This window comes from Achroia grisella, unplaced genomic scaffold, assembly GCF_030625045.1.
Source record: "Achroia grisella isolate CSIRO2021 unplaced genomic scaffold, CSIRO_AGI_Agris_v1 utg20876, whole genome shotgun sequence".
NCBI lineage: Eukaryota > Metazoa > Arthropoda > Insecta > Lepidoptera > Pyralidae > Achroia > Achroia grisella.
Genome location: NW_026712709.1, coordinates 1124 through 19440, shown reverse-complemented (window position 1 = coordinate 19440; position 18317 = coordinate 1124). Strand labels below are relative to the sequence as shown.

Sequence of the window (18317 nt, the reverse complement as noted above, 5' to 3'; positions counted from 1 at the left end):
AAGGCTGCGATGCTGAAGGAGTCTGTCGAGGAGAGGAAGAAGTTCCGACAGCTCCAGATGGCGTCGCAGTCTTCCGCCGCGTTGGCCGAAGAGCTGGCCGCGTTGAAGGCGGAGAGGGAGGAATGGCAGAGGCAGGCGCGGGAGAGCGCCAGACATCTAGAGGACCTTAAGAAGTCCAACGCTCTGGACCGCGCCGCCCTGCATAAGACCATGCGCCAGCTGGAGGAGGCGCAGACCGCCGCCGAGCTACCGCCGGTGGTGATTGCGGGGACGACGGCGGAAGTGCCGGAAGGTGCCACGCCCCGAACCCTGTCAGAGGACGCCGAAGACCGGATCATCCGGCGAGTAGGCGAAATGATGAACACCCGCTTCGCCGAAATGGAGGAGCGGATTTCGGCGAAGCGAACGCGGCCGCAAAAGGCCGCCCAGAGTACGCCTACTGCCGGATCGTCCGGTGCAGCGGCTGACAGGGTTCGAGAGGGAAACCCAGCCGGGAGGACATGCCCGCAACCGTCGACGTCAGCGAACAAGGAGGGCTGGGCGACGGTTGTGAGGCGTGGGAAGCGCAAGGGTGCTGGCACAAGCCAGGCGGGTCCCACCAGCGCGCGACCAACGAAGGCGCCAAGCGGCGGCCACAAGGAGGAACCGCAGCGGAAGCCTTCCGCGCGGAAAGTGAAAGCGCGCCCCCCTCGGTCATCGGCGGTCGTCCTGACCATGAGGCCGGGAGCCGAGGCGCGGGGCGTCACCTACGGGTCGGTGCTAACCGAGGCGAAGGCCAAGATCTCCTTGGCCCAGCTCGGTATCACCGACCTGAGGTTCCGCGTGGGAAGGACCGGAGCCCGTATTCTTGAAATACCCGGTACCAACACAGGGGAGGCGGCGGACGCGTTGGCCGCCAAGATCGAGGAGGTCCTGTCCGAGGACGTCGTCCGGGTCTCCAGGCCAGTTAAGTCGGCCGAACTGAGAATCGGAGACCTGGACGACTCGACACTGGTGGCTGACGTGGTAGTCGCCATTATGCGCGAGGGGGGTTGCCTGGAGTCCTCGGTGAAAACCGGGGAAATCCGGCGCAATTCCCAGGGTACGGGCTCCGTGTGGGTGCGGTGCCCTGTGGCTGCCGCCAAGAAGTTGGCCGAGGCCGGCCGGCTACGGATAGGGTGGGTGATGGCGCGGGTACAGTCGCTGGACCCGCGTCCTCAGCGGTGTTATCGGTGCCTGCTTACAGGCCATGTGGGCATCCGATGCACCGCCGGGGAAGACAGCAGCGGAATCTGTTTCCGCTGCAGCGAGCCCGGCCACAAGGCCGCACGGTGCGCCGCGCCATCACCGCACTGTCGGTACTGTGCCGCGGCGGGTCGGAATTCCGACCATAGAGTGGGCGTCACGAACATGTGTCGCCCGCCAACGGCCCGAGCCGCGGCACGGGCCACAGGTGGGGGGGGGGGGAGTCGATGGACACTTGAGTAAAATCAGGTGTGCATCGACTCCAAAATTGACCCTAGGGTGGAGGATTGTTAGGGCAATCCGAAGCTCGCCGGGGAGGTTTTAGGGTCTGGAGGTGGCGTGCAGAGACTGTTCCCTGCACGCCTAGATGGAGGTCCCTTCGATGGGAACCATGCCGGTGGTCTTGGTGAGTGCTTTGCGTATCCCATGGCCACGGCGATTATGTCGAGGAGGAACAGTCGTCAGGTTTTTAGCAGGTAGGAGTCCGGCAGTATCCATTCTTCCCTAAGGGAATGGTTCTCCATGATGGATTTTCCTGACGTGAAAAAAAAAAAAAAAAAAAAAAAAAAAGGTTAGGTTAGGTTAGGTTAGGTTAGGTTAGGTTAGGTTAGGTTAGGTTAGGTTAGGTTAGGTTAGGTTAGGTTAGGTTAGGTTAGGTTAGGTTAGGTTAGGTTAGGTTAGGTTAGGTTAGGTTAGGTTAGGTTAGGTTAGGTTAGGTTAGGTTAGGTTAGGTTAGGTTAGGTTAGGTTAGGTTAGGTTAGGTTAGGTTAGGTTAGGTTAGGTTAGGTTAGGTTAGGTTAGGTTAGGTTAGGTTAGGTTAGGTTAGGTTAGGTTAGGTTAGGTTAGGTTAGGTTAGGTTAGGTTAGGTTAGGTTAGGTTAGGTTAGGTTAGGTTAGGTTAGGTTAGGTTAGGTTAGGTTAGGTTAGGTTAGGTTAGGTTAGGTTAGGTTAGGTTAGGTTAGGTTAGGTTAGGTTAGGTTAGGTTAGGTTAGGTTAGGTTAGGTTTTTTTTGGTTTTTTTTTTTTTTTTTTTTTTTTTTTTTTTTTTTTTTTTTTTTTTTTTTTTTTTTTTTTTTTCCTATTTGGCCTACCTCCCCACCGCTGTATACAACAGGGTGGGCCGTCGTCTAGCTAGGGTCTTAAAGCTAGGGGGTAGGTACAAATAACACGCTTAAGCCCGGATATTAAGTTCCAGGTTTTTGACATTTTTATCTTGACGCATAACTATCTTATTACTACCTATTTTACAATATTTATGTTAGGGATCATACATTCTAGCTTTTTATTTTATTTGTTTTTACATTTTGTGATTTTTATATCTGTTTTACATTTTTAATCTTATCTTATCTTAATACTATTCTTATTCTATCCTTATTACTACTGTTTTTATTTGTATATCTAATGGCTGTATAATCATTATACACTATTGATATACTATTTATTGCTGTGTGTTTTTTCTACCGTTTTTATTACTATTGTTGCATACTCTATGAATTTCTCTCTGTATTTGCTATTTCCAATTAATTCCTTATAATTTTCATCCTTTACTTTTATACCCAGTCTAATTTCTAGTTCCATTCGTTTCGCTCCAAAGCGAGGGCATTCTGATATTATGTGTGACAGTGTTTCGTGCGTGTCCTGATCACAGGGACACGTCGGGTCCTCCTTGCACCGAAAACGATGCAGATACGCTCCGAACCCGCCATGTCCCGTGAGCAGTTGGGTGGTGTATTTGTCGACGGTGATTTTGCCGACAGCCCTGTACGCTTCGGCTGCGCTCGGGAAGAAGAGTTTTGTCACAGAGGCAGTCTCGCTAGACCGGTAGCGCCTGTCCCATTCGGCAATCGTCCGATCACGGATCAGACGTTTGGCGAATGAGACCGGACACCAGTCATAGTCTGACCTCCTCTTCGACTTTATGGCCGCCTCTTTGGCAAGATGGTCTGCCCTTTCATTTCCCTCCCACCCCGCGTGAGCTTTTATCCAGTATAGTTTTACTGCCTTGCCACTTTGTGTGCATTTATTGTGGTCTTCTCTAAATTTTACCGCTAGGGGGTGGGGGGCCGACGGATTTGAGACCGTTTGTAGGGCGGCCATAGAGTCGCTGAGGATGCCGAACGTGGTCGCAGGATGTTCCAAAACCAACCCCATGGCTCGGCTCAGAGCCAGGAGCTCCGCCTGGTAGACGGTGCAGTACGTCGAGAGAGCAAGTTTGAGGGCCTTGGTTTCGGTGGCCCTGTTCCATACTGACAAGGCCGCACCGACCCGGCCCTCAATCTTGCTCCCGTCGGTGAAGATTCTTACTTCGCTGTTCTGCTGCGCTGCTTGGTAATTTTCCTCGTCTACCAGGATTTGAAGCTCCAGTCTCCTTTGCTCTGCCGGATGGGGTTTCTCCACCGCTGGCGCGTTTCGTTCGATCTCTCTGTCTCCCACCAGTCCCTCGGCCCTCCCCCTCCTCGCCTCGTACAGCAAGGCCGCCTCGCGTATACGCAGGTCTAGAGGGAGGAGTCCCGACAGGACCAGTGCGGAGTTCAGAGACACCGTCCGATACGCCTTACAAATTTTCTGGGCAAATCCCCTCTGCACCACGTTCAGTTGCCTCCGTGACTCCATCTTTGTGGCTGATGTTGACCACGCGCTCGCCGCATACATGACTATCGGCTCCACCACCGCTGTGTAGATCGTCTTCGTAACTTCTGGGTGCAGACCCCAGTTCACCTTTGCCGCCCTGGCCAGCTGTTTGTAGACGGCTATCGCCTTCTTACAAACAGCCGCCATATGGGTGTTGAAGGTCAACCGGTGGTCAATGGTGAGCCCCAGAAGTTTGACACTTTCGGTCATGCCAATGGCGACCCCGCCCATGCTCAGCCGTGGAGTGTCGTATTTCAGCTTGCGTGTGATTAGCATCGCACTTGTTTTGTGCGGTGCAAATCGCAGCTTGCTAGCGACACCCCACTTCCGAACATGTTCGAGGGCGACATTTGCACGACTTTCAATGTCGAGAGCCGTCCATCCATCAAATACTAGCGCGACATCGTCCGCGAACGCCTGGCAGTAGACGCCTTGGTGTTCTAGCTGTCTCAATAGGGGGTCTAGCAGCACGTTCCACAAAAGTGGTCCCCCTATCGAACCCTGCACACATCCCATCTCCGTCCGACGTATTGCCCGCGCCCCAGCATACCTTAACTCAACCGCCCTGTCACTTAGGTAGCTGTCCATAGTCCGCCTCAGACCCACCGGGCATTTTTCCTCAGCCAGTCGGACTCTTATCATTGGCCACCAAGCGCTGTCGAAGGCGCCCTCTATGTCCAGTGATATTAAAACTACTATCTTTTTCTCTTCTAATTTGGTCCTTATTTGGTTCATTATGGCATAGAGGGCGTCCTCGGCACTGCGCTGGGGCATGAATCCATACTGGCGAGTACTTATCCTCGGCAGCAGGTGGTGTCTGAGACGGGCCACGAGCATCTTCTCGTACACCTTCCCCAGTACCGGTAGCAGTCCAATTGGTCTGTACGATTTGGGGTCGGTGTACGAGCTTTTGCCTGGCTTCCTAAGGACAATGACGGTTGCCTCCTTCCATCGCTTAGGGAAATACTGCAGCGCCAGGCACTTGTTCAGCAAAGCTAGGAAGTATGCAGTGTTACCGCCAATCGCCCGCGCACAGATGTCCGCTGTAAACCCGTCAGATCCAGGGGCTTTTTTCGGGTTGAAGGACTCCACAGAAGCCTCCAGTTCTGTTATTGTGAAAGGGGGGTCTGTCGCGTTTTCCTCCTCCCTACTTGCTTCTTCCGCCTTTTCCCTTACTGTTTTGTGGCTCTCATTTTCTATATCCTTGTTATCGTCTGGATAGAACTTCCGTGCAAGCAGATCCGCTGATTCCTGTGCGTTTAGAGTCTTCCCTCCCTCTTCTATCATAACGTCCTCTTCCCTAGCCCCTGTCCTGCCTATCACCCTGTAAATGCCCTCCCACATTCCCTCTCTTTCCTGCTTTTCGCAGAATCCCCTCCAACTCTCGACCTGTGCTGTTTTGATGGCTTCATGATACATTTTGTTCTGTTTCAGGTAGAGATCCACTACAGCGGCCCTCTGCGACGGCTGCGCGTTCCTGATTCGGCGCCTCCTGGTGACGACCTCCCGCTTCATCTTCGTGAGGTCGTCCGTCCACCACGGTATGGTAAGTGTGTCCTTGTGCTTTTTGTGTGGAATCGCTTGTGTGCATGCTTGTGTTATTGCTTCTGTGTATTGTCCAATGACGTGTTCGAGCTGTGAGTGTTGTGTAACTGTTCCGAGTTCCTGTGGTGTCATGTGTGTGTCTTGCATAATTTGGGCCAATTTCTCATGAAATTGGCTCCAATTTGCTTTCTTTGTGTTGTAAATTCGTGTGGTTCGTGTTATTTCTGTTCCTTTAGGTTTTGTAATGTGTACGTGAAATGTAATACCGTTGTGGTCGGAGCTGGTTAGAGCGTCATCGACTCTCCAACCAGTCACCAGGTTTAGTGCTTCATCGGTGCACGCCGTCACGTCCACGTAGCTACTGTAGTGTTTCCCTCCCCGCCATGTGTCGAAAGTTGGGGAGGATCCTGCGTTAAGCACATTCATGCCTGACTCGCAGATTAGCCCGCGCATCAGCTCGCCCCTTCGATCCTCGAGGGGGCTGCCCCACCAGATGCTCTTCGCGTTGGAATCCCCACCGATGATCAGCCTGTCGGTCCCCATCTTGTCTCTGATCCTCCCTAGCTGCTCCAGGTAAGGCTCTATGGTTTGGTTCGGTTCAAAGTAAAAGGACGCAAACGCCACACCCCAGTTCCCGGCTCGGACGCTCACCACTACGATGTTATTTGTGGTGAGTTCTGGATATTGGGTGACCTGAAGGCCGCCATCGAATATTGCGATGGCGGCCTTCACGCCGCCCTCTCCGTCCGTTCCAGGAGCCTGGAATATTCTGGCGCCCCTGCGTCCCTTTACCCTTCCTTTCCCTCCCACATAGGGCTCCTGGAGCAATGCTAGCGAGGCTCGACGTTTGGCGGCCTCCATCAGCAGCTCATCGGTGGCTATTCTACTTCTTTGCAGGTTTGCTTGGAGCACCAGGTGTTTTCGGGCATTCCCCTCGGTGACCTCAGCAGTACGCTACTGATGCCCGGGCCAGCGAGTCCCATCTCTTCCTCACCGGGCATGCTTCGTTGAATACCGTGTGGTGCGGGTCCTCCACTTCCGCCAAACGACAGTTTATGCAAATGGGCGTCGCCCCCACCATGCGGTCCGTGCACTCCTTTGCATGGTGCAGCCCTCCACAGTAGCTGCACAGGTCCGCTGTGTCCTTGCAGTACCTCTTACTGTGGCCGTATCCCAGGCAACGGGTGCACTGCACCAGGGGAGATTGGTCTTCCACTCGGACCCTTTGGAGGTCAATGTGCAGCTTACCCTCCCGGAGTGCCCTTCTCCATACGGTGGGGGAGACGCTCATCACCACATGATTGGTGTGTGGGTTTCTTGCCCTCTTCCTATATTTTATCTCCACGCGGCCCTCCTCCCCGCCGAGGCCATCAAAGACCCCCCGGTTCTGATTCCGGAGCGCCATCAGCACCTCTTCGTCAGTGTGCACCTTGATGACGTCCCTCAGAATCAGAAGCGGATCCCGGTTTTTGATATCCTCGACGGTGAGGCCCTTCCCTGCCTTGCTTATCCTCTCCTTGATTTTATTTCGATCCGCCTCTTTGGCACATCCCACTATCACCTTCCTGTCTTTGGCTTTCCTTACCCGCTCCACACGTACCCAACCCTCTTTTGCGTCCACTGTCTTCCTTATCTTTTCCAACACCTCCTCCGCCGAGTCCTCCTCATTCATTGACGCTACTACCACCGAGTGTAGCGTTCCACGTTCCTCTCCCTTTCCTTTTCCTGCTGCTACTGCCTCAGCGTAGGAGGTGATGTTGGCCCTCGCTTCTTTATCCCTTTCATTCCTATCTTCTATCCCCTTTCTTATTTCTTCCATTCTGTCCCTATTCTCTTTTAATATTTTGTTGTTTTCCCTGACCCCTTCCAATATTGTTTCTATTTTTCTATCCATTCCCTCCTTCTGCTGGTCCCTCCCTTCGTCCGGTCTTGTATGTCTGTCCTCTGTCACCATTATCCCGCCCCTTTTTAGCTTCTCTATCTCTGCTTCCGCCTCTTTTACCAGGTTATATAGCTTCTCCACTTGCACGGCAGTATCGTCTTTTAATTCGCGTTTCAGATTTTTAAACTGAGCCAGGTTGGTTTTTGCCTTATTATTACAGGCCCGTGCCTCTTCAAGCCTAGTCTTTGGCTTTATTGCCTTCGTCACTATTTTGGCTTCTATCTCCCCGATGCTTCGTCTCACACTAGCACTAGGCTCCGGGGGAGTAGTTGCGCTAGCTCTTCTGGTCGGCCTCTGCGGGGTCCTTATTCCGAACATATTGGATGGATGGTCGGTGTGTTTTCCGTCAAGAGTTATGCGTCCTCCTGGGGCAGCGTGTGTGTATGTGTTACTCAGCACCTGTATAGGGGGTGTCTGAGTGTGTGTTCCTCGCTTTGGAGTTTGTTTTATTTAATTATTAATTAATTCGTCAATTTACCTTACTAGTCAGTTAGTTTCCCAAAATGTTTTAGTTGTATTTTACTTTTTTCGTCTGTCTTCTATACCTAGTGCCTGTAAAGGGGGTCGCTAGGTATATGTCCGTCTGTGCTATTACGATATCCAATTTAGTAGTAAACACTACAGCAATTTACAATAGTTTATTATCTTATTTATATTTATTTTACTAGCACTATTTTACTTATTCTATCTTAATTCAATATTTTTCCAACTAATTTTACAGTTTTATCGTTTTATTTTAACAATTTGTATATACTTCTTAAAATTACACTATGGTAAACAACAGTGGTATATACGATTTGTTTTTAGTACCTCAATATATTTTTATATCTATTTTATCTTCCTTCACTTTTATTTTATTTTATCTATTTAATAATTCTATAGTTTTTATTTATCTACACTAATATTACTTATAGTTTATATTTATCTTATATTTTCCTACTTTAGATTTTATTATTTTAGTTCTAAGTTTCTAATTTTATCCCAATATATATTATCTATTTATTTTATTTATACTGTATAATACTATTTAACAGAGGTTACTTTTATCAACTTTCTTCTATTTCACTTGTTTTTATTTTATTGTTTTTAAGTTTGTTTATATTTACGATTATTATATTTTAGCAGTATCTAATCCTTCTTTATATGTTTGTGTAAACTATATCTATCATGTATGCGCAGTGTTTTACTAATCTTTACTCTTTACTTTTTTCAGGTCGTTCCTGTTTCCGCTATGCTGACCTACTTTCTGTTGGGTAACGAGAATCCTATTTGTGTCTGGGCCAATCTGTAGGATTTGGCAAAACAAGAAGAATGAGCCGTCACACTAGTCCCTGCGACGTCCGGGGCTCAATTTGAATTCAGGGGGGTGGGGTCCCCGCGCGCGGGTAAGGGTTTCTCCGTCGAACACTAAGAACTGTTGGGAGCGAGCACCCGCCCCGCTGCGCTGATATATTCTAGTTTTATAAAAGGGGTTTACAATTTTTATTCAAAATTATATATATGTACATATACTTATATATATGCACAATATATACAATTCTATATTATTTATATCTATTTGGAGTTTACTATTTTAAGTATGTATTTATTTTACTATTTATCACTATGAATTTCTATATTTTATTCCAATCCTATTTATATATTCCAAACTATGTATATACTTTAATATGCTATAATATTTATCACAATCAAAGAAACAATTCTATTCTGTATATTTTAAACTTTTACTTTAAGTTGTTTATGTACAATGGTCCGCTGGTCAGCCACCCACCGGCAAACTCGCTTCGAGGCTATTGGTGATTCATCCGTCCTACTGTTATTTAAAAATTTTTCAATCTAATTATTATAAGTTCTCCAAAACCTTCACTATCTGTATGAATTATATATTGTTTGTTTCCAGGTTTACTCAGTATACTGCATCCAATTTTTTATATATTTATTGATTTTAATCTATTTATTTATATTTGTATCTATTATGTCTAAGCAACTTTATTATCAATATTATTCAAAGTTAATTCCAATGTTACTTTATATCCTCTTAAGTTAACGTAATTTTACTCTATTCCAAAACTATGATAACTATCTACTTTATTTATCTATATTTACTTATAACAAAAATGCTCCCGTACACTTTATAAATTCGTCTACTATTACGAGTAAGAATGTATTGTTTATTTTCTATAACGTTGTTCAAGTCTTCACTATGGAATGTTATTATATAAAAAATGGCCCGCCGGCCTCGTCGCCGGGTCGGTTATCTACCTGGGCGGCGAACACCTGCGCGCTTACGTCACGGTCCGCCGGCCGCTCGATCCTACCCCGATGGTTCGGCGGTTGTGTATATGCTTTATATTTTTAAGTACTAAGTTCGATTTCTTATTATATACTTTTATGTTTATTTTTATATCCTATAGTTTATGTATTATTTATAACTGATATAAAAGATGTTTATTTATTTTCTATGGTAATATGTGCTTTAGATATACTTGGGGAAGGGAAAAGGTCTGATTTATTTGTTCTATGTCTTTTATTTATTTTTAACTTGTTTTTAATTCAAATATACTATTTTAATGAATTCGATTTTTTAATTTAAACAATCCTAAATGTTGTGTGTATAATTTTATATGTTTGTTTGTATATACTATTTATTTGTTATCTTGAAATCGGTTAAGTTCGGTTCTACTTCGGAATTTTTCGGCCCGTCCGTACCTGACCACTGTTTCTATGTGTTGTAAGTGTATAGATATTTATATATGTGTGTATGCGTGTATGTGTGTATGTCCCGTTGTGTTTTGTTTCTTACGTTTCTATACTGTTTGTGCCTATTGAGATTTATATGTATTTTTATATTTATTTATTTACTTTTTCTATTTTGTTTTTACTTTTATATATATACTATTTAGCTATTTAGACTATTATTTTTATTTGTTTAATTATTAATTTTGAAGATATAAAGGCTTTTTATTGTGAGTATATACTTAACCGTTATAAGTAACTGGAATGTCTCGCGTCACTCTAACACCTGCGCGGATGACTCAACCTTACGCCGGCCGCTTAGGTTGCTTTCGTCTCGTGCGTTTCCCCAGCGGTTTAGCGAGTGTGTCTACTATTTATTTATATAGGTGTTGGGGTTCAGTTCCGTAAAAGAGAAATTTTTTATTTGTTGTTTATTTTACTGACTGTTTGGATTCTATGGGTGTACTTTATAATTTATATATGTATATATATACATGTATATATGTTTATATATACATGTATATCTATATGTATGTTTTCTAAGGGGATTCTACTAATTACTTTATTTTATTTGATTATCTTTTGCTGATTATATATTTTTAATTTAAATTTTAAGGTTTATTTTATTAATTGGATTTTATGATTTTGAAGAGATGCTTTATATTTTTATTTTTATACTATATCAGTTATATACTTCAATGTGTTTTACTAATTTTTATTCGGATAATTTGTTATGATATTTCTGTTCAATCGATATTGAACCTTATTGTAGTGTGAATACAGTCGTAACAATTTGTTCTCTATACTATCGTAGTGGATGATTTGCACACCTGCCTGTTCGGCTTTTATCGTGTAGATCCGCCGGCTCTCGGAATGTGTTGCTCTGCCTGAATAGACACCTGTTTGCGTGACGTCACGCTGCGATGGTCGTTTGGATCTTATTTGCCCCGGCGGCTTAGCGAGTGTGTCTACGTTTTTTAGTTTTAAGTGTAGGTTCGATTTTATATAATGAATTTTTTATTTTACTAATTTTTGATGTAGTTTCTTATACTTGATTTATGTATATTCTATGTGTATATGTTTGGATATATGTACTTAAGGGTGTATGTGTTGCTTTAGTGTGTGTGTAGTTGTGTATGTGATGTTTTGTTGAATGTTGTGAATGTTTGCGTGATGTATGTGTGTGTATGTGTCTGTTAATTATATTTGTGTGGAACGTATGTCTTAAGTTTTATGTTTATATATATTTTGCGCCTTGAGATAAATTTTACTTTATATATTTTCCAGTATAGATATGCTTTGTTCAATTTTAATCCTTATGTTCTATTTATAAAGTCGGAAATCGTTCGTCAAGTCCAATATTTACTGTAGTTATTACTGTTGGGTATGAGAGAGGTGAGGGTTTTTGCTCAGGGGCGAGGGGCGCAGTTCTTTAGTCGCTTGATCGTGTAACTATGGAGCGTTGGAATGTCGTTTCGCTCGGCGGCCACCTGCTTACGTGACGTCACGGTCCGCTGGCCGGCCGACTTGTTTACGTCTCAGATAGTTGCCCCAATGGCTCAATGAGTGTGTCCGCGATTTTTATTTTTTTTGGTCCTAGGTTCAATTTTACAAAAAAGTTTTTTCGATGCTATTTTATATTATGTTGATGTTAGGGCGTAATTTTTTATTAATAGGCAATATTATATTTTATTTTAGTTAGTAGTTATAGATTATTTTGGTTTATGATGTACAACTTTTATCTATTTATATGATGCAGTCTTTATTAATCTTATTTATATTTTAATGAATTTTTGTTTAGTAGTATTCTATTGTTAAAATTTTTAAATAATTTTTATAATAGTTATTTATTTTAGATGTTTATCTATATTTATTTATTTATTTCTTATTAATTGATCCTAATTTATTATATCTATATTACAGTTTTACTATGATTTAAATCGCTCGGCTTTTTCGACTATTCCTATGTTCAATGCTACAGGGTGTAAGAGGGGTGAGGGTTTTGCTTGAGGGGCAAGGGGTACAATTCTTAGTACGCTCCGCCTTGTAACTATGGAGCGTTGGAATGTTGTTTACGTTTGTGGCTGCCTGCGTACGTGACGTCACGGTCCGCTGGCCAGTTGAGTATGTTTGCGTCTTGATGAATGCCCCGATGGTTTGGCGCGTGTATCCGCGACTTTTATTTCCGGGTCTGGGGTTCGATTTTATGAAAATATTTTTATATGCTATTTTATATTCTACTGATTTTTGGGATGCAATATGTTAGGTTAAGCTACTTTGTTACTTTTTTATTAAGTTTTTTATGGGATATTAGTACTCTTTTTATTTCGTTAATGAATTTCGTTATTTGGTTTTTAGTTTTGTTTATTTTTATATTTATATTTTACGTAATGTGGTAATCTTTTTTATTTATATATTTGATTTAAGGAATTTTTGACAAGGTTTTATATTATTATTTATTTACTGGTTATATATATTTTATTTTATTATATTTTCTTTAGGATGTAATTTTATAATTGTTCTAGGTTATGTTTATGATTTAAGTTTTTATTATTTATTATTGTTCTTTACTTTATGTGTTATATTTTATTATTTCAGTTTAGGCTGTATGGGTATATTCCTTTGCCTGCCGCTTCACAGTTTGTTTGCCGCTCGAAGCTCCTTACTTCTCGACGGCTCACTCAGTGACTTGGCGGGTGTGGCCGGGATTTATATTTTTCGGTGTTGGGTTCAAGTTTATGTCGAGAACTTTTTTACGTATTTTTTAGTTTTTTATTGTTTTTTAGGTTTTAAAATTAGGTCTGGTAATTTATTATTTTATTTTTATCAACTACGGTTTTTAATTATTTTTAATTTTAACTTTAGTCGAATTTTTTGTACGTGATGTATTAAGTAGGAATTTTTTACTCTATTGGTGTATATTTTATTTCGCTATGTTATTTTATATGTATGAATTTACGAGTTTTGGGTTTTATAATTTGTTGGTTTTATAGTTTATTGTACTTTCGTATGCCTTGTGTATTTTACTTTGCTATTTTAATTTAGGCTGTATGGGCGAACGTCTTTGCCTTCCGTGCTGTAGTCCGCGGGCCGCTCAAGGCTGCCTGTTTCTCGAGAGTTGACTCACTAGCTTAGTGGCGCGTTCGAATTTATATTTTTAGAGATGTATATAATTTATGTATAATGAGATTTTTATTTGCAATTCTATATTTTATTACTTTAAATATAACTTGTTCGGGAGAATATTATACTAAACCTTATTTCGCTTTTTGTTTTTTGTCTTTTATATTTTTATGGTCCTAAAGTTTCTACAATTTGCTTTACTTATTATTCGTTTTATAATTTTTTATTAATTAAGGCTGTATGAGTATATGTCTTTGACTTAAGTTTTTGTATTATTTGTATATATTTTATTTATTATATTGACTTTACAATTATATGGAGTGGATAATTTACTATTTGTTTTTACGATTTACACTTTACACTTTTATTATATTACAATCTGTTTTACTTTTTATGTTTTTATTTTATTATATTAACTTAGGCTGTATGGGTGTATTCCTTTGCTCGCCGTAATTGATCCGTCTATGGAGCGTGCACGTGTCTACTTTGCTTAGCTCGCTGCCCGGTACGTCGACTACTTGGAATGTTGTTTACGTTTGGATGTGTACTTGTGTGCGTAGCGCTACGGTCCGCCGACCGTTCGAGAGTTGCCCTAGTGGTTTAGCGAGTGTGTCCGTGTTTTTATATTTCTGGGTAGTAGGTTCGAATTTTTAGAAAAAATTTTTTAAAAGTTTTTCTATACTTTATGGATGTTAATGTATATTCTATGTAGATAAAATGTATTTATTATTTTAATTATTTTTGAGGTGTTTATTCTATAAGTTAGATTATCTGTATATGTGTATATGTTTCAATGAACTTTTACTTTTTATTTTATGTTTTGTCAAAATGTGCTATATTTTTATTTTTATTTATTATTATCCTAATGTATTCTCTTTTTTGTTTTTTCGTATATACCAAATTTTATTTTTGTCGAATAAGGTTAGGTTAGGTTAGGTTAGGTTAGGTTAGGTTAGGTTAGGTTAGGTTAGGTTAGGTTAGGTTAGGTTAGGTTAGGTTAGGTTGGGGCGTGGGTCGGGCAACCTCCTAGTATGGGCCTGCCATTGGGAGGCTTCCCCATCCTCGTGGATACGTCCGCGGGGAACGGTGGCCGAGCAATGGTTTGGTTCTGGTACGCCCCGGGCGGGATAGTAGTCGTTCCTTCGGGATACGGCTACTATGTCGGCCAGTAGCCCGGCAGGTTGGGCGTGTTCGCGGTTCCCATGCCTCGACAAAGTCGAGGCTGCCGGAGCCGGCGAACCCCCCCAACTTCCTCTTCGTTTTTCTTTTGTTTTTGTTCTTCTTCTTTTGGTTCGGTTGTTTTGTTCTCCTTCTTTGTGTTCAAATTTGTTTGTTTTGGTTTTAGTTTGTTTTGGTTGTTGTCTGTCTTTTTTTCTGTCTTTTGTCTTTTCTGTCTTTTGGTTATTTTCTTTTTCTTTCTTCGTCGTTGGTGGCAGGAGGTCGGGACCACACCCGTAAAAAGGAAAATCATCATCATGGCTGAACGAAAAAGTATATTACCCCAGGGAGGTACCGGTCGCTCTGCGGCCGGAGAATCCTCCCCCACCGCACCGGATTCGCCGGGGGTGGGCCGTCCCACGTACTCTGGGGGGGACACGGGCAGCGATGAGGAGAGGTATCAGAAGGAGCTGATACGGAAGTACGGGGCCGTTAGTTACCTGGAGGCCCTCGAACTGCACGTAGCGGACATGGACTCGGAATGCACAGGGTCCTCAATGTCATTCCGGTCCGATGACAACCTTGGGGAGGCGAGAGGGAGTACCTCGCCCCCCAAGAAACATCGAAAGAGGAGGATCGCAGAGAGAGGTCAGGAGGAGCTGGACTCCGATGACGATGAAGCCGACCACGTGCAGCTGTCATCTGCTGCACGGAGGAGCAGGGCCAGGGGCCCTCCAACGGCCAAGAGGGGAGCGCGAACGGCCAAGTCTGCGGCGCGATCGGAGACAGGGGTTTCGGCCTCTGGACCCGAATCGTCCAGGTCCGTCTCGCGCGTCCGAAGAGACTCGGAGGAGAATGCCACATTGGGCGCCGACGAGCTGGGCGCCAAGGTGGAAAATAGTGCCCTTCAGGTCCTTGCTGCAGTCAGAAAGTCCAGCAACCTGAAGGGCACTATAGTCGGAGAGATCAACCGCGCCATCCACACCATCCGATCGGCGTCGGGTGCCCTGAGGCAAAGGTCGTCAAACCCGGAGGAGGAAGCCCTCAGGCGGGAGGTCCGCAAACTCCGTGAGGAGTTGGACGAGGTCCGGGAGATGAAGGCTGCGATGCTGAAGGAGTCTGTCGAGGAGAGGAAGAAGTGCCGACAGCTCCAGATGGCGTCGCAGTCTTCCGCCGCGCTGGCCGAAGAACTGGCCATGTTGAAGGCGGAGCGCGTGGAGTGGGAGCGGCAGGCGCGCGATAGCGTTCGACAGTTGAAGGAGCTCAAGGACTCGAACGCTCTCGACCGCGCCGCCCTTCACAAAGCGCTGCGGCAATTGGAGGAGGCCAAAACCGCCGCTGAATTGCCTCCAGTGGTGATCACCGGGACAACGGCGGAAGCGCCGGAAGGTGCCACGCCCCGGACCCTATCGGAGGCCGCCGAAGACCGGATTATCCGGCGAGTAGGCGAGATCATGAACAGCCGCTTCGCCGAGATGGAGGAGCGGATCTCGGCGAAGCGAACGCGGCCACAAAAGGCCGCCAAGAGTACGCCTGCTGCCGGGTCTTCCGGTGCAGCAGCCGATAGGGTCCCGCAGGTCGGGGAGCCCAGCGAGGGAGGAGTCCCGCAACCGTCGACCTCAGCAAACAAGGAGGGATGGTCGACGGTTGTACGGCGTGGGAAGCGCAAAGGCGCTGGCGCAGGCCAGGCGGCTCCCGCCAATGCGCGCCCGGCGAAGGGGCCACGCGGTGGCCAAACAGCGGCACCGCAGCGGAACGCACCCGCTCGGAAGAAGAAGGCGAAAGCACGCCCTCCTCGGTCATCGGCGGTGGTTCTCACCATGAGGCCGGGAGCCGAGGAGAGAGGCGTCACCTACAGGTCGGTGCTCACCGAAGCGAAAGCCAAGATTTCCTTGGCCCAGCTCGGTATCACCGACCTGAGGTTCCGAGTGGGAAGAACCGGGGCTCGTATCCTGGAAATCCCTGGCGCAAACACAGGCGAGGTGGCAGACGCGTTGGCTGCCAGAATCGAGGAGGTCCTGCCCGAGGACGCAGTCCGGGTCTCCAGGCCAGTCAAGTCGGCCGAACTGAGGATCGGAGACCTGGACGACTCGGTGCTGGTAGCTGACGTGGTCGTCGCTGTGATGCGCGAGGGGGGTTGCCTGGAGTCCTCGGTGAAAACCGGGGAAATCCGGCGCAACTCCCAGGGTACGGGCTCCGTGTGGGTGCGGTGCCCTGTAGCCGCCGCGAGGAAGCTAGCCGAGGCCGGCCGACTAAAGATAGGGTGGGTGATGGCGCGGGTACAGTCGCTGGACCCGCGTCCTCAGCGGTGCTATCGGTGCCTACTTACAGGCCATGTGGGTATCCGATGCACCGCCGGGGAAGACAGCAGCGGAATTTGTTTCCGCTGCAGCGAGCCCGGCCATAAGGCCGCACGGTGCGCCGCGCCATCACCGAAATGCCGGTACTGTGCCGCGGCGGGTCGCAAGTCCGACCATAGAGTGGGCGTCACGAACATGTGTCGCCCGCCAAAGGCTCGAGCCGCGGCACGGGCCACAGGTGGGGGGGGGGAGTCGATGGACACTTGAGTAAAATCAGGTGTGCATCGACTCCAAAATTGACCCTAGGGTGGAGGATTGTTAGGGCAATCCGAAGCTCGCCGGGGAGGTTTTAGGGTCTGGAGGTGGCGTGCAGAGACTGTTCCCTGCACGCCTAGATGGAGGTCCCTTCGATGGGAACCATGCCGGTGGTCTTGGTGAATGCTTTGCGTATCCCATGGCCACGGCGATTATGTCGAGGAGGAACAGTCGTCAGGTTTTTAGCAGGTAGGAGTCCGGCAGTATCCATTCTTCCCTAAGGGAATGGTTCTCCATGATGGATTTTCCTGACGTGAAAAAAAAAAAAAAAAAAAAGGTTAGGTTAGGTTAGGTTAGGTTAGGTTAGGTTAGGTTAGGTTAGGTTAGGTTAGGTTAGGTTAGGTTAGGTTAGGTTAGGTTAGGTTAGGTTAGGTTAGGTTAGGTTAGGTTAGGTTAGGTTAGGTTAGGTTAGGTTAGGTTAGGTTAGGTTAGGTTAGGTTAGGTTAGGTTAGGTTAGGTTAGGTTAGGTTAGGTTAGGTTAGGTTAGGTTAGGTTAGGTTAGGTTAGGTTAGGTTAGGTTAGGTTAGGTTAGGTTAGGTTAGGTTAGGTTAGGTTAGGTTAGGTTAGGTTAGGTTAGGTTAGGTTAGGTTAGGTTAGGTTAGGTTAGGTTAGGTTAGGTTAGGTTAGGTTAGGTTAGGTTAGGTTAGGTTAGGTTAGGTTAGGTTAGGTTAGGTTAGGTTAGGTTAGGTTAGGTTAGGTTAGGTTAGGTTAGGTTAGGTTAGGTTAGGTTAGGTTAGGTTAGGTTAGGTTAGGTTAGGTTAGGTTAGGTTAGGTTAGGTTAGGTTAGGTTAGGTTAGGTTAGGTTAGGTTAGGTTAGGTTAGGTTAGGTTAGGTTAGGTTAGGTTAGGTTAGGTTAGGTTAGGTTAGGTTAGGTTAGGTTAGGTTAGGTTAGGTTAGGTTAGGTTAGGTTAGGTTAGGTTAGGTTAGGTTAGGTTAGGTTAGGTTAGGTTAGGTTAGGTTAGGTTAGGTTAGGTTAGGTTAGGTTAGGTTAGGTTAGGTTAGGTTAGGTTAGGTTAGGTTAGGTTAGGTTAGGTTAGGTTAGGTTAGGTTAGGTTAGGTTAGGTTAGGTTAGGTTAGGTTAGGTTAGGTTAGGTTAGGTTAGGTTAGGTTAGGTTAGGTTAGGTTAGGTTAGGTTAGGTTAGGTTAGGTTAGGTTAGGTTAGGTTAGGTTAGGTTAGGTTAGGTTAGGTTAGGTTAGGTTAGGTTAGGTTAGGTTAGGTTAGGTTAGGTTAGGTTAGGTTAGGTTAGGTTAGGTTAGGTTAGGTTAGGTTAGGTTAGGTTAGGTTAGGTTAGGTTAGGTTAGGTTAGGTTAGGTTAGGTTAGGTTAGGTTAGGTTAGGTTAGGTT

At 45.5% G+C, this 18317-nt stretch overlaps 1 protein-coding gene across 1 annotated transcript; it reads left to right on the top strand.

The window, feature by feature from the left end:
• The first annotated feature begins 14674 nt into the window (after window positions 1-14674).
• LOC131842122 (uncharacterized) lies at window positions 14675-16924 on the top strand. Its single transcript, XM_059190639.1, has one exon. It carries the CDS (start codon window positions 14675-14677, stop codon window positions 16922-16924), a length of 2250 nt encoding a protein of 749 aa, XP_059046622.1.
• The last annotated feature ends 1393 nt before the right edge of the window (window positions 16925-18317 follow it).